Here is a 15,418-nt window from a genome sequence, read left to right on the forward strand (position 1 = left end):
TCAGTGTCTGGATCTGAAGGTCATGCATTTCCCACTACAAGCTAATTAACAAAAGGTCATCTTTCCCTTTCAGAAACAACTGGATGCACCTGTGTAGATCCTGCATGAAAAACAGCTAAAGAAAATCTGGTTAAGTTCATCCCTAGCCCAGGACAGTCGTCAGGAAACCAGTAGCCTTTCACTGATATGACTGATATGGTATGCCCTACCCTACCACTTGTTTGTTTTTTAAATATATACTAAAATTCAGGTGGCTGTGTGCCATAGGAAAATGGGAGAAACGACAAATTGAAAAGGAATGTTTCGCCCTAATACTAAAGGGAGTTCACAAAAGTGTTTGGTGAAGTGTCTGGTGGTGAATACTAAGTGAAAGCTTAGCAAGCTGGCAAAGCCTCAGAATCCTAGATAAAACCCTGACGTCTTGAAAACTACACTGTGAGAAATCTGGAAGATTGGGTCTATTCCTGATTCGGCCGTGTATCCTCAGCAGCTTGCACATAGTAGGGGCCTAATAAATATGTGTGGACCCCATGTATGCATGCATCAATCATTCAATCTACAAGTAGGGGCAAGATTGTGCCAACAGGAGACCCACTGGCTACAAATAAATAAAAATTCCGTGACAAGTCCTATCTTTCTATTGCCTTCTGGTGGGGAAAACAAAGAAGAAAGGAGGAAGCTTCAGTATTCAACTACTGCCAGTTCAGCAGTGAACCCGCCAAGTGGTCACCCTCGGAATACAAGGAACTGCATACGAGAACAGGCAGTATTTGAGATTACCCGAACCTCCAGCAAAGGGCCCGGCTACTTTCTGAGCCGCCCCGGAACCTCTTGGCAGGATATGTGGGTTCCAAGGGGAACGATTTAGGAACAGGACCACTTCCTGCTGCTGAAGAGGGGAAAGGGGTGGGGAGGAAATAGTTCGAGGAGCGGCATCCTGCGTGCGCTAGCGGCGGCCGAGGAGGAGGCAGAGAGCGGGCGGCAGGTGGAGGAGGCGGGGGAGGCTGCGGCACAGAAGAAAGTGTCAGAGCCGGTGAGTTAGCCGCCGCGGAGCACCGGACAGCGGACAGCGCCCGAGGCTCGCTTTACAAATCTGCGGTCCCAAGTTAGCGAGCTGCCCGGTAGGGTAGGAGCCGTGCTTTGCCCGCTGCCTTCAGTCGGCGGCGACAAGGGGCTGCTGGGGCGCTGGGACTGGGCCTCACGGGGCACCAGACTGCGCTACGGCTGGCTGACAGCCCTACCCCGGGGCCGGGGAAGGGGCTGGGCTGCTCTGCCTGGGGGCTCTGGGGTTCCGCAGCCTGGACAGCTTTCCCAGACAGAGGTTGGAATTCGGGGAAAGAAAATGGGTACGTGCGTCCCATTTCACCCTCGGGTCCTAGCGAGATCCTGCCAAGTGGGTGGTGGACTTTGTTTCAGGGACTGAGAGAAGGGCTCACAAAGAGAATGTTAGTCTGGAGCCCTAGTTTCTCTACCCTGTTCGAGCTGCCCGGTCCGTCGGAAGCGGAGTTGTTTGTTTTTAAAGGCAAATACTTCCTCCTGCTCCTGTCACTTCGGGACAAGTTAACAGCTTTCAGATCCCTTGCGACACCAGCTTGTTCCCTATCCCATCTATCTTGTTAGTACTGCGGTGGGTATCTGGTGAATGCTCTGTAGGTATACATGATGGTGAAGTCAAAGTTAAATGTCGCCAAGCACTTTTTGAAGAGAGACAAGACTAACCTAAACGGCGCCCTTTGCTCCCCCTCACGTACAATCGTTTTAGCATTTAGAGTAAGGATAGTCATCTTATAGCTAAAGGTTATGATTGTGCATCTGCAAAAGGCCTGTGGTATAGTAGGATATAAAATTTTTTACCGCTGAACGAAATGATTCCATAGAGATTGTCACTGGAAGGATCAGAAATAGTTTTTATTAAGTTACTGCTTTTCTGTTGTCTTAGGTTCGGCTTTAGAGTGTGGTGAAGGGTACTTTTCATGGTGCATGGAAGGAAAGCCAATGCGCAGGTAGGCATTTAGGAAGAAAATCTTCGGTTTCACTGACTGAAATTCAGCACGTAATAATTCAGGGCTTCGTTTAAATTTTTTTGTTTTTTGAAGTTTTCAAATCTTACCAAATTCTGCTTGGAACTAATGAGTTCTGTTCTAAAATAAATCAAAAGTAATATCAGGAATTAATAGCTTTTTTAATAGAGTAAAATATAGAACTTAGATTTATAAAGAGTGCTATGAATTTTATGTAATTGTTAACATTTAAATTTTCCTTTTTGCTTAGTAATTTTTTGTAATAGTCTCTAAGTGTATTATGCTACTATTTGGATTTATTATAGTCTTCAATTCCTTATAGAATGTAGAGGGTTCTGTTGCCATATAAGAATAATGATTATTTATAATACACTGTACTGAATGTCTAATTATGATTTTGATTATTTCATTGATGTTCAGTAATACATTTGTTCTGTCAATTAAAGTAGCTGCATTGCAGAGAATATTGTTTTAGGACTAAAAAAGGCATTGGACATTATAACTTAGTATGTGGAAAAATACAACAATATGTGGGAAAATATAGACAATTATAGGCCATCCCATCCCCAGAATTCCGTAAGGCTCTTCCTCAATCTGTTCTAACAAATAGGACTAAAATTGTTGTTGAAACAAAATCAGCCCAGTTTTATTTCTTCATTTTTAAAACTCATTTTACATTGATTGAACTGTATTTAATCATTTGTTATTCAACATCACAGATAAACAGCTCTGGCATGCCCTTTTAAGAGAAGAAACATTTTATGATGGGAGTATGACTTAGAACCAAAAGCAAGAACCAGAATATATATCTTTTTCCAGATCTGTTACTGATTTTTTAATTGACCTTGAGCTGTTCATCTTCTCTGTGCCCCAGTTTAATTCTGTATTGTATCTGACCAGGATATTGGAAATTAATGAATGCTTGCAAATACTTTATATCCCCAGATGAAAAGATGTTTTGGATGTAAGAATGCCATTATCTTATTTATATCTTACTCTACAGTAGGAATAACATTTGACTGAAAATATGTGAAGTTAACAATACATATATTAAATGCTTCATCACATCAACTTTTAACATGATTGCAAAAAACCACTGATTGCTTTTCATCCTTAGCTTCCATAAATGTCATATCTTATGTAATTGCTAAAATAAGAACATATTATTTTTCAGAAAGAGAAGGCACAGCGTAGGAATGTTTTTGGTTTATCAGTAATTTCTATATAAAATATTCGCTAATCACTCATACCTACCCTTTTTTCTTTTCTTGCTCTATTATGTAATACCACTAGTTATTCAAAATAATGTTGGAGACTTTTGGTGCCATTAATTGTTAGGTACAGCTCTTTCTTCATCCCCGGCACTTGGCCAGAGCCTGGCCTACCCATTGCTCTCTGGTTTTACTTTTACTTGCTGCCTACATTAAGTCATGGTCATACTTCCCTACCTTTCCTTGTTGGGCTATCATTCTTGCTGCTGCAACCTAGAAGGCAATATCTGGAAAGTAATGTTGGGTTTATTCTTAGCTATTGGAGAAGCTTTGAATGAGAAGTAACTCTTTATATCGAGATTATTTGACATAATGTTCCATGTTCATTCTCCCTACTAGAGCATGAGCTCTGAGTCTTCTATATCTTTGCATCCCTGGCACCTAATGATCACTGAATAATTGTTTGAATGACTGAATGGTTCTGCACACTTTTACTCTACAAAAAAAGAAAAAAAAACTATAAACAAGACAAGATTGAAAATTGTTGTTAAAGGTATTCTAATGCTTAGTTATAAAGTTTTATGAAATTGATTGGCGTTTTACTAGTAAAGCTTCATTCATTTATTTAACTAGCTATTATGTGTACGTGATACAAAATTTAAAGGTAAAATAGGATAGTCAATGAAAAGTAAGTCTCCCAATGCTGACCCCAGCTCCCAGTTTTCCTCTCCAGAGGGAACCCCTGTAAACAGTTTCTTATGCCTTCTTTCACAGACATTGTACTGCATATACAAGCATATATAGACTATCTCCCCTTTTTTAAAAACATAATGTCAGCATATCATGTGTATTCTTCTGTATCTTTCTTTTTTCACTTCACAAATTATCTTGTAGATTGTGACAAATACATATAGACCCACCTTATTATTAAAAAGTTAATAGTTACATAGTATTCCATTGTCTTTAGGTACCATAGTTAACCAGTCCTTTTGAGAGACTTTTAAGTTATTTCAGATGTTTTGCTGCTACAACTCATTCTATAACGAATATCCTTGTAGGTGGTTTTTGCCCAGATGTGTAAGCATAGAATAAATTTGTAGGTGCAAAATTGCCCACAAAGTATGTTCATTTTAAAATTTTGGTAGATATTGACAAATCCCCTCCTTAGAGATTGTACCATTCTACAGCCTACCAACAGTGTGCCTGTTTCCCAAGATATTATTTTTTAACCATTTATTTCATTTAGAGACGCTAAAACATTTGCAATGTAATTCTTCTATCTTTCCTTAAATATATAAACAGGAAACTGAGCCTGATTTTATTAGGAATTGGTTTATTCATTCATCAAACATTTATATAGTACTTGTTCTTTGCCTGTATACTGCATATATACAGATGAAGTGATGGAAAGACATGTAAACAGACACCATAATACAACAAGAACAGGATTTTAATAGGGATGTAAAACATGGAGGAAGGAACCTCTGCTCTGAGGAGATGAGGAAAGCTTCATAGAGATGGTGATATTTAAGTTGTGTCTTCTAGAGAGAGTGAGAATTTGCTTTAAAGTAAAGAATGTACTTTAAAGGATAAAAATTTAAAGAAGAAAGATAATAAAGGACACCATAAACAGAAGGAACAGCTGTACCAAAAAAAAAAAAAAAAAGACACCAAGACCTGGAAGTATATGAGATGTATGGAATCGTAAGTATATCTGGAATGTAGAGTATGTGACAGAATAAGAAGGGGAAAGGGAGAAAAAATACGGGCGATGAGGCTACAACCATGGGAAAGAGTTTGGCTTTAGCCTTTAGGTATTTAAGAGCCTATGGACATTGTTATACAGGTTAGATTTGTTCTTTGGGCTGATATTTAGGAAGGTAGGGTGTGGACTAGAAAAAAGGGAAGAAATTGATGGCAAAGAAACTAATTTAAAGGAATTGTGGTAGTTTAGATGAAAGCTGATGAGGTCCTGAAGTAGATCTATGGTATTGGGGATTGAGAGGAGAGGATGGAATTGAGTGTTTGTTTAACAGTAAAATCAAAAGGATTTGAGGAAGTAATGATATAAATGACTCCAAAGGTTTCCGCTTGGGAAACTACGCGCTGATGTGATGAGATCAAAAATACAGGAAGAAGAACAGGTTTCAGTAAGCCAAGAATAGATTCTCTTTCTCGCACCTTAAGATTATTCTGTCTAGGAAACACCCAGATAGAGAGAGCTAGCATGTAATTGGAATGTGGGTCTGGGGCAGAAGAGCGGTTTGGGCTGAAGATAAAAAAAAAAATTGTGAGTCATCAGTATGCAGAAGGTTCTTGAAGTTGTAGACATGAGTGAGGGTAGAACAGAAAAGGAGGATGCCAAAGACAGAACCCGGGGTGTCCCAGGATGTTTAAGGTAGAGCCTTCAAGTAAAGATTCTAAAATGGGTAAGAAGCTTTAGGTTCTTTGGGTCTTGTTTTATTTAACTGTATCTAGAGTTTTTGTTGATAATTTTCAGTCACAGTGAAGATCAGATGAGCTTCTCCTTGAGTTCAACTTCAAAAGACAAAAAAATCCCATTCAGCTCTCATATCTTTAGAATTTCCTGTTTATTCTAGTCAATCTAAAAGGTATGCTTAAAAATAGTAGTATAACATATACCTGCTTGGTTGGCTGTTCCTTGGTGTGGCACGCGCTGAAGATTGGCTCGCTCAACACCTCTCCTTCCTTTCCTCCCTCTACTGTATAGACACAAGAAAATTAAATATTATGCTTGATATCTTAATCTTCTATGCATTTTGGGATGGCTGTGTAACACAGTGCTGCCAGTGAGATGTCCGTGGAAGTTACTGAGAGGTATCCCAGGAAGGCTTTGCTTTCCTGACATAAAGGGAGACCAGCTTGCTTGCATGGCCATTTGCCCTTCCTCCTTCATCTTGCATTGATTGGTGGGCCAAGGCACAAATGCTGACACTCATTTTATACAATAAGGAGTCATGAGATGTCTTGGGGCTGAAGCTTTCATGGCCTATTTACAAATTAAGAGGTTAACAGCTTGGCTTTCGGGGATGGAACCAGGTATGGAATGTAGTGCCTAGAGGGTGCCTTTCTAATAAGCAGAACTGGCACTTTCAGGTGTTATTTCCTTAGGGAGTTGTATACTCAGATCTTTAGCTCTCTCTATTCAAGTGTGTTTAGGACTTTGAATAAGGGTCAATTTGGCTGAGTCTTTTTTTTTAAGAGCAGGCTATTCATTTCCAAATTAAAACAAAGTTTTTGAAGTATAAAAGGAGAGATGTTCATTTAGATGGGAGCACAATTCCAGGCTAAGGAAAGATTCTGCAGGTCTTTGGACTAAGATAAAACTTGATTATAACTGCTTTAGAAGCAGAGACTATGTTTTCTAAACTTTTTTTGTGCTTGATTTCAAATTATCTTAGCCACTTACAGAAAATGACTCTTTCCTCAATTAAGAGTAGTACTTTTTGAGAAGAAGATCTAAGGAATGTGTGACATGATAGCCCTGAAATTTGAAGTTGACTCACATATTTGGGGTGGGTGGAAATGTTATTTACTTAGGGAGGTACCAAAAATTATAACATTCCTTTGGTAAACGTGAAGTATATTTAAGATATTTGACTTGTTCTTTGGTTTTTGCTCCTTACATGCACATGATTTCATTATTCTCCTCACTATTGTTTTAGGAGATATCAATATTCATGGGAATGACCCATCCATTTACCTAGCCTGGATTTCCTTGACTTCCTAAATTCTTGTGACTTTCACCATCACTTACTTCAACAGTTCATTTCTACTATCACTCAGAAAAAAATCTCTCTGAAATCATAAGTCCTAATAACTTTTTATTTTATTTTATTTTTGAGGAAGATTAGCCCTGAGCTAACATCAGCCACCTGTCTTCCTCTGTTTTATATGTGGGACACCTGCCACATCATGGCTTGATATGCGATGCATAGGTCCACACCCGGGATCTGATCTGGTGAACCCAGGGCCGCCAAAGTGGAACGCACAAACTTAACCACCACCCCACCAGCCAGCCCCCCCAATAACTTGTTTGCTGACCATAACCTCTTGAATGACCACTCTGTCAGTTCTTTGATACAGTCAAAATCAATGTGCCTTTACCCCCTCTGTTTTCACACAGTTCACTTCCACAGCCACTTCAACCATTTTCTGGCCGTCACTCAACTCCCTGGTTTGTCCATGGTGTTTCCCAACTGTAGATTAATACAGGCATTTATATTCTCTGCTTTGGGCTGTTGATTACTGCTAGATAAAACCAGCCACTGGGAATTCATACTACTATATTTAGAGTCTTTAATATCATTCGGGCCAACAGTGTTTCTCTGAGTCCCTAGTCAATGCTTACTCATTCCTCACAGCAACTATTTCACATCCTTACTCATTCTTCTCGTGATCCTTTTACCACTGCACTCACTCGCAGCACACAAAGATATCACCCCCGACCCCCAACTTCACAGAAAAAATAAGAGACCAGCATGTATGAACTTCTCGAAGCTCCTGATGCCTCCTTACCCCAAAATAAATGTATGTTTCCATGTTATCTTCCCTCCCACTCCCTTACTCTGATCTCTTGTGGTGAGCCTTTCTTCCTTTTGTCTAAGATCCATTCCTGTGTATTTTGGTTCTGTATACTCCCACTCTTCAAGCGTCTTGCTGTGTCATTTATTCTCTCCCACTTTACTTATACTTTTAAACTTCTCCCTCCTCTGGTTCTTCGCATCAGCATATAATCATTTTCCAGTCTTTCCCCTCTTTAAGCAGACATAGTACTGTATGTGTCTTCTTTTCACCGTCAACCTTCTTTCTAGAAATACTTCATACTTGCTGTCTCTTTCTTCACTTTCATTGGCCACTGCCATTGAAATATATATAATATAAAAAAGGTGTGAGGATAGCCTGAATTAGAGTGAGGCTGTTGGAGATGTAGAGAAATAGCTGGATTCCACATATTATTTGGAGGTAGAATGACAGGAAATTGCCGATGGATTGAGTTTGAGGGTGTGTAGAAGGAAAGGAGCTCCAAGATTTGTGATATGAGTGACTAGAAGAATGAAATTGTCTTTTATTCATCTAGGGAAGACTAGAGAAGAGACATGTAGGGGAAGGTAGAGAATCAAGGAGTCAGTTTTAGATCTATCATTGAGATATATTGAGTTTGAGTGATGATGAGACATTCATATGGATCCAATTTCAGAACTTATCCAGGTAGGAGATAAAGATCCTTTTGCATATGGGGGATGGGAACCAGGCGATTAGATGAGCTCTCCCAAGAATCTGTATAGAGAGCAGAGAGGACAGAACTTTGGAGAATGATCATATATAAAAGAATTCCTTCCAAGTTTGCAAACCAGACAGTTGGTGAGTATAGGAAGTACCCATTTGTGAAAGTCAGAATCTATACTAATGCAATAATAAAGAACAGGTTTTTTTTTTTGCTATAGTATACTTTTAAAAGAAAAAAAGTAGATATGTAGAAATTAGCTTCCATATTGTACATAGGTGAAATAAAAAGTTGTTTATATCCGATTCAACAGTACCATCTTTATGTACATAATTAAGGTTGCAACAAAAAGGCTTCAATTTCAATCTGCAATGTCAGTATTATAATAGGGATTTTTGAATTGGGCTTGTCTTTAAGGATGATTCTTTTTTAAAGAAGCTTAATAATACCACCGTTAACTTGCAGTTTATTCTTTCAGCATCTACTGTGTACAGGTGCCATTAAGCTCCGTGGTTAAAAGCTTACTTGATTGTTTATGTGGATGGTAAAAATTATCCTTTAACTGCTCAGCTTTATGGTTCAGTCGTTAACTTGTCAAGCATAAACAGTGCTGTTTCTTCCAGATGTCAGGAATTATGAAGAGCTTGTACTCTAGAATACAGAATCACCTGTGAGCTGAGGACAAACATAAAAAGATCAAATTTATAAGTACTTGGGGAAAACAAGTTGCTATTGGAGAAAGGAATAATCATGTTCTTTGTTTTCTGGTTATGCCTTTGTAGTGTAAATCTGGTTTCTTCTTCCCAAAATGTCCTTTTAGATTCTCCTCTCCTTCCCAGGGGACTCTTCCAACACTAGGACTTTATTATACTACTGTAGTTCTCATCGGTGCTACAGCTTTGGGGGTAGTAAACTGATACCATCCCTTGCAGGACGGATGTTAGACTATCTCAATCTAGTCATAGATGATTAGTCTCTGAGACACACATGAAGCTGGCCTAAAACCCAGTGATCAGAGTGCTGGAGTCACCTACCTCCCTTTTAAATAACGTAATAGCTTTGGAAAGATTATTTAGTAGAAGACTGCTTAGTGAGTATAGAATCAGAAATAGAAATATAATGATCTGGAGCATGGGTGTAGGATATTTCACCAAAGCTCCAGAAAAACCCAATGTAATATTCCTACTTCACAAGAAAATACACACCTGTGTAGCAACCTGACTGCTCATCTAGGATGAGATCCAGTCACATCTAGGATCTTTCCAGTATAAACAAATACTTGACAAATTTTGCCTTTCTGAACCACACTTTTTATCCTAGTTGCCCTCTTTCTGGTTATTCATGTATCTTTTCTTCTAGATAATTAGTTTTCCTGATTGCCTCTTTATATTCCTTTGATTTTCCTCAGTTCATAACTAAATACTTTATAAATTATATGCAGTTAGTAAATATTTGTTATGTTAAAAGAATAATTACCATCTTAACTGAGAGGCATAGATTCTCTCTTTTCTCTGCATGTTGATAGATACAGTGTCATGATTATGAAAATCCAAATATCTTAGTTCTAATTATTTGTCAATAATTTAAGTTTGTGGCATTTACCTGGTAAGTTAGCACCTGAATTTCTACATATGAAATATGAATATAAGGTATAAATTTGTTTCTCATATATTATCTAGAATAACTTTTGAAAAGGTAATAAACTTGACTGTATTTTAGAAATATTTAAAGATAATTCTGAAAATTTCTTAGACCATCCCAGTTATGTTTAGCTAGAAAAGACTTAGGTTCAATTTTGTTATTGTTATACTTACTTTCTTAAACCTGAAATTCACTTTGTAGGCCCTTTTACCAAGTTACTTGGCTCTTCCGATAGTTCACCAGTATGTTCTTTATGATGACTGGATCCAAAAAAATCTGCATTAGTGCAGCTTCCTGGGCTTTAAAAAAAGAGTTGTATAGAAATTTGGATAATCCATAAGAAAAAACCAAAATCTTATTTTGAATTGTTAAATAATCCTACCACTGCCACCCCCAGCATTCACATGAAGAAGAGTTATTAAATATTTGCAGTACCTCAGGAGACAGCTGTAGTTTATCCAAAAGCTTCAGGAGATCTGCTCTACTACTGAAAGCTTCGTGATTTTGAGCAAGTCACCTAACCAAATCAGCTTCTTCTTCTGTTAAAGGAGAGTATTATGTTAGATGATCTGATGATCCATTCTGTTCCAAGCCTACATCTCCGCTCTTCAAGCTGGATAACAGATTATGCCAATCAAGAAAGGGCAGTTTTCATATTTAAAGACTTGTGGAGAACATCAACCTGTAAAATATTCAAACACTTACATGTATACCCTGATCCTATAATGCAGTGTTTATCAAATTTAAGAAATTTATAGATCCCCCTCCCCTTGTTTTCATCTCCCTTTTTAAAGGAAAAGAATTATAGCCTCTCAAGAGTGTGTCATTTAACATCGTTCAGGTAACACATACTTAAATATATAGGAGATGCCCAAATTACAGACTTCCAAAGTCTATATACACGAGTAGCTCCCTAAGCTACAGCCATCACCCCACCCAAAAGCCACCAAAAAACAGCAACAACAAATCTTAGAGCAATCCCAAAATGAGAGATATTCTTTCCTTCTCCTTCTACCTCTTGGCCCTTGTGACTTGGAACTTCAAAACTCAGGTCAGAACTCTATGTCAGTGGCCTTTAAACTTTTTTGATAAAACCTACAGCTTATGAAGGGACCCAGTTATACAAATATATATGAATTTATTTGTGTACACACACACACACACAATTGAAACATACTTACCTAAATGGAATGTTTGCCAATATTTTTTCTTCTGTTTCCTTTTTTAGTGCTGCTTTTGATGAACTGAATTAGTTTTACAACTAAACCTGGCCCCCCTTTACAGTGCTCTTACTATAGAAAAATACGAACCTCCAAACAGCCAATATAAAAGTAAACTTTTAGAAAACAGTTTGTAAAGTGAGGACTGTCTATGTATGTATCTCTACATTTCCTTTGTAGTTATAGGAAAACTTCACTGATTGTGATCAGTGAGCAATTGGACACATAGAGCACTTTTAAACAAATGAAGCTTATTATTCAGATTTAATATCTCTAGCCCCAAATTAGTCTAACAAAATCTTTTTCTGGAGACTCTTAAGAATCCTGCTAAATAAATAAATATTTCACCTGCCATTTTCCTTACCACTTTAATGTTTGTAAACTGTGAAGAAAGAATTTCTAAGTAAAGATAAACTTCAATCCAGACTTGTTATCATTAATTCAAAATTCATTTAAATATTAATTGAAACATTAACTTAGACTTGATTTTTAATATGGATAAGCATAACCACCTTATCTGAAAGGGATGTAGATAGTTCTGTTACTATAATAGCTACAATTTAAAATGGTTAATTTGTGGCAAGCACTGAACTAAAAGCCTTTATATACATTGTCTCCTTTAATCTTTGCCTTAGGTAAATACTTACTCATTTTAGAGCTAAAGAAACTGGGGATTAGAGATGAAAAGTAACTTGTCCAGTAATTGTCAGTACTAGGATTTCAATCCAGGTCCATCTGATTCTAGAGGGTGCTTTGAAACTTTATGCTACCTATAGCTATAAACACTCTAAATAAATATCAAAATTATAATACCAGAATAGCCATAGTACCCAAGTGTCAGACCTGTTAGACTTGGGGGCCAAAAAGAAATCTCAATTTAAGATGTGGTAAATATTTTAAGACATCTGTGGTTTGACTTAGTCCAACTTATGCAGGGGAAGTAATTTTAATTCTTCATTTCTCCCTGTGAATGGCTTCTAAAATATTTGATTTGGTTCTTTCCCCTTTTAGGAACAAACTAATGTGATTAACTACATAGTTATTTACTATATTTCCTTGCTTATAAGATACACAGTTGATTTAATAACTTTTTAGAAATGTAAATATTGCATTAAATGTATGCAAAACTTTTCTTACTAGCTGACAGTATAGCCCATATTTATCCATATAATTGATACCTCAGTTTTCTTCAATATCATAAAGTTTGATTCTGAGCTTTCCTCTCTCATAGACTGAAGGATCCTCTGAATTATGTCTGGCCCTCAGCAATTATCCATAGCATCCCAGTGACACACTACTTTTTGTAACCTATGCTTGTGATTTTTTCTTTCCTTTTGTTTTTTACTTCTTTAGAACCATTGTGATTGACTATATAAACTGAAAACTATGCATCTTAGGATGAAGGAAAAATATAAAGTTAACTTTTTGGACCCTGGCCTGTTTTCCTTCTGATCTTTTCATGCAACATGAGCTATATTTTATAGATTTTGTGCTAAACCTTAGAGAAATTTAAAATATCACCCAGCGATAATGAGAAAGAAACATTTCTGTATTTTAGAAAAATAACAAACATCAAGACTTTGGTTAAACTAGATTAAGGAATTAAAGTCTATAGGAATGTTTTGTGCAGAAAGATAATAATTTACAGATTTTTAAAATAAATTTGTATTAATGTATTGCAGGCAGTTGTAAAAGATGTGGCCTGAGACAGTCTAGTCTATTTCTGACATGAGAAAGGAATTGTCCCTTATTTTATGGGAGTGCATAGTGAAAGGGCTCTGACTTGGAATTCATACTGTTCATTCTTCAAGAGACTTGAAGGAAGTTTATGAGTTCTAGAGTTCTTAGAAAGGGAGCTCTTTGGGGGCCTAGTTCTCTCTTTTGGTTACCTGCACCTTTCCCCGTCTCTTGACACTTTATGGCAAGAGTGAGCTTCTAATAATATTGCCATCTTCTCTTCTCTTCCCTGCCCCCATTCTGCAGGTGTACCAACATTCGACCAGGAGAGACTGGAATGGATGTAACAAGCCGCTGCACCCTTGGAGACCCCAACAAACTGCCAGAAGGGGTTCCCCAGCCTGCCCGCATGCCCTATATCTCAGACAAGCACCCTCGACAAACCTTGGAAGTGATTAACCTTCTGAGAAAGCACCGGGAGCTGTGCGATGTGGTGCTAGTTGTGGGCGCTAAGAAGATATATGCCCATCGAGTCATTCTGTCAGCCTGTAGTCCCTATTTCCGAGCTATGTTTACAGGAGAATTGGCAGAGAGCCGTCAGACAGAAGTAGTGATCCGAGACATAGATGAGAGGGCTATGGAACTACTGATTGACTTTGCATATACCTCCCAGATAACTGTGGAAGAGGGCAATGTTCAGACCCTTCTGCCAGCCGCATGCCTCCTCCAGCTGGCAGAAATACAGGAAGCCTGCTGTGAATTCTTAAAGAGACAGTTAGATCCTTCTAACTGCCTTGGCATCCGGGCTTTTGCTGACACACATTCGTGTCGTGAGTTGCTAAGGATAGCAGACAAGTTCACGCAACATAACTTTCAAGAGGTGAGTTGTACTTGGTGTTTGAATGCGTTCATAATGTATTTGTCAGCAAAGACTGTGGGTTCACATTCTGCTAACTAACACATACCTGCTTAGGTATTTATTGCTGATTCTAACTCATCAGAGAAAAAAATTGTTATAAATTCTAAGCCTGGTTTTTGTTTTAGAGACCAATTTTGTGTTCTATCAGCAGAAGTTAAAGTTTAGAGATTGATTCTCCCTAGCCGTCTTCATAAAAAGCTAATTTATAAGCTAGAATACAGTTTGTTAATTCTTAAGGAGCTCTATGTCTGATTGCATGAAGTATTTCCTTCCTGATTATATGGATTGTTCATCAGAACGAATTATAGATTAGAGGTTATTTGGTGAACTAATAATCAGAAAAAATGAAATTAGATATTATCAAAAGAATTTTTCGTTAAACCTGTTATTTTTCATTCATTCGTTCATTTAATAAGTATTTGCAAAGCTATGCTTGGCCAGAGGCTACAGCAGTGAACAAGACACCTAGAGTGTCTCTTCTCATGGAGTTTACAATCTAGCAGGGAAGATAGCCTTTAAATGCATAATTACACAAGTAATTAATTACAGTTCATAGGTGCTACAAAGAAGCATCCCTGGATGATTTAACAGTGTATTAGAGAGAGATTCAACTTTGGTTCTGGAACAACTTATGCAAAATTCTGAGACATGAAGAAACATAACTGGTTTGAGGAACTAAAAGAAACCCAGTGAGATCCAGAAAGCAAAAGGGAGGATGTTACATAGTGATTTTACAGAAAGAACAGAGCCAGATCACAGTAGACTTAATAGACCATGTTAAGAATTTGAAATTTAATCTCAAGAGCAATAGAAAACTATTAAAGAGTTGTAAGCCAAGGAAAGACATGGTCCATTTTACACTTTAATATCACTCTTCTGTCCACCAGGATAACCTCCAATGGATCAAAGATTTAAAAATACAAAATGAAACCATGAAAATATTAGAAGATGACATAAAGCAATTCTTTTAAAATCTTTAGGCAAATAAGGCCTTTCTAATTGACTAACCCAGAAGGCATAGAAGAAAATATTGGTAGATTTGACTACATAAAAATTAAAAATTTCTGCATGGTGAAACAAACAGCAATAGCAAGATAAAAGTCAAAGACAAACTGGGGGAAAATATTTGCAACTCATATCATAGACAGTAATCTCCTTAATACACGAAGAGCTCCACTTGGTCAATAACCTGGACCAATGGCCTAACAGAAAAATGGGCAGTAAACAGGAAACATTGCCCTTAAACATAGGAAAATCTGCTCAAGTTTGTTCATAATTACTGAAACACGAATTAAAACTACACCAAAGTACTATTTTGTGTGTGTTTGAGGAAGACTGGCCCTGAGCTAATATCTGTTGCCAATCTACCTCTTTTTGCTTAAGAAAGATTGTTGCTGAGCTAACATCTGTGCCAATCTTCCTCTATTTTATGTGGGATGCTGCCACAGCGTGGCTTGATGAGTGGTGCTAGGTCCGTGCCC

General features: G+C 37.6%; 1 protein-coding gene across 2 annotated transcripts in view; it reads left to right on the plus strand.

Moving 5' to 3' along the window:
• Positions 1 to 755: 755 nt before the first annotated feature.
• The window catches only part of KLHL20 (kelch like family member 20), a 56,206-nt gene continuing 41,543 nt past the window's right edge, over positions 756 to 15,418 (plus strand). Inside the window, exons 1-3 of one of the 2 annotated variants that reach the window (XM_008511144.2) lie at positions 756 to 1,033; positions 1,940 to 2,003; positions 13,325 to 13,898. In XM_008511144.2, the coding sequence (XP_008509366.1) occupies positions 1,981 to 2,003; positions 13,325 to 13,898 (597 nt within the window). In that variant the 5' untranslated portion in view covers positions 756 to 1,033; positions 1,940 to 1,980. The remainder of the gene's footprint in view (positions 1,034 to 1,939; positions 2,004 to 13,324; positions 13,899 to 15,418) is intronic. The other variant, XM_008511151.2, reaches the window with a different exon arrangement.

The sequence above is a fragment of the Equus przewalskii genome, chromosome 23 (assembly GCF_037783145.1).
Source record: "Equus przewalskii isolate Varuska chromosome 23, EquPr2, whole genome shotgun sequence".
NCBI classification, from domain to species: Eukaryota; Metazoa; Chordata; class Mammalia; order Perissodactyla; family Equidae; genus Equus; species Equus przewalskii.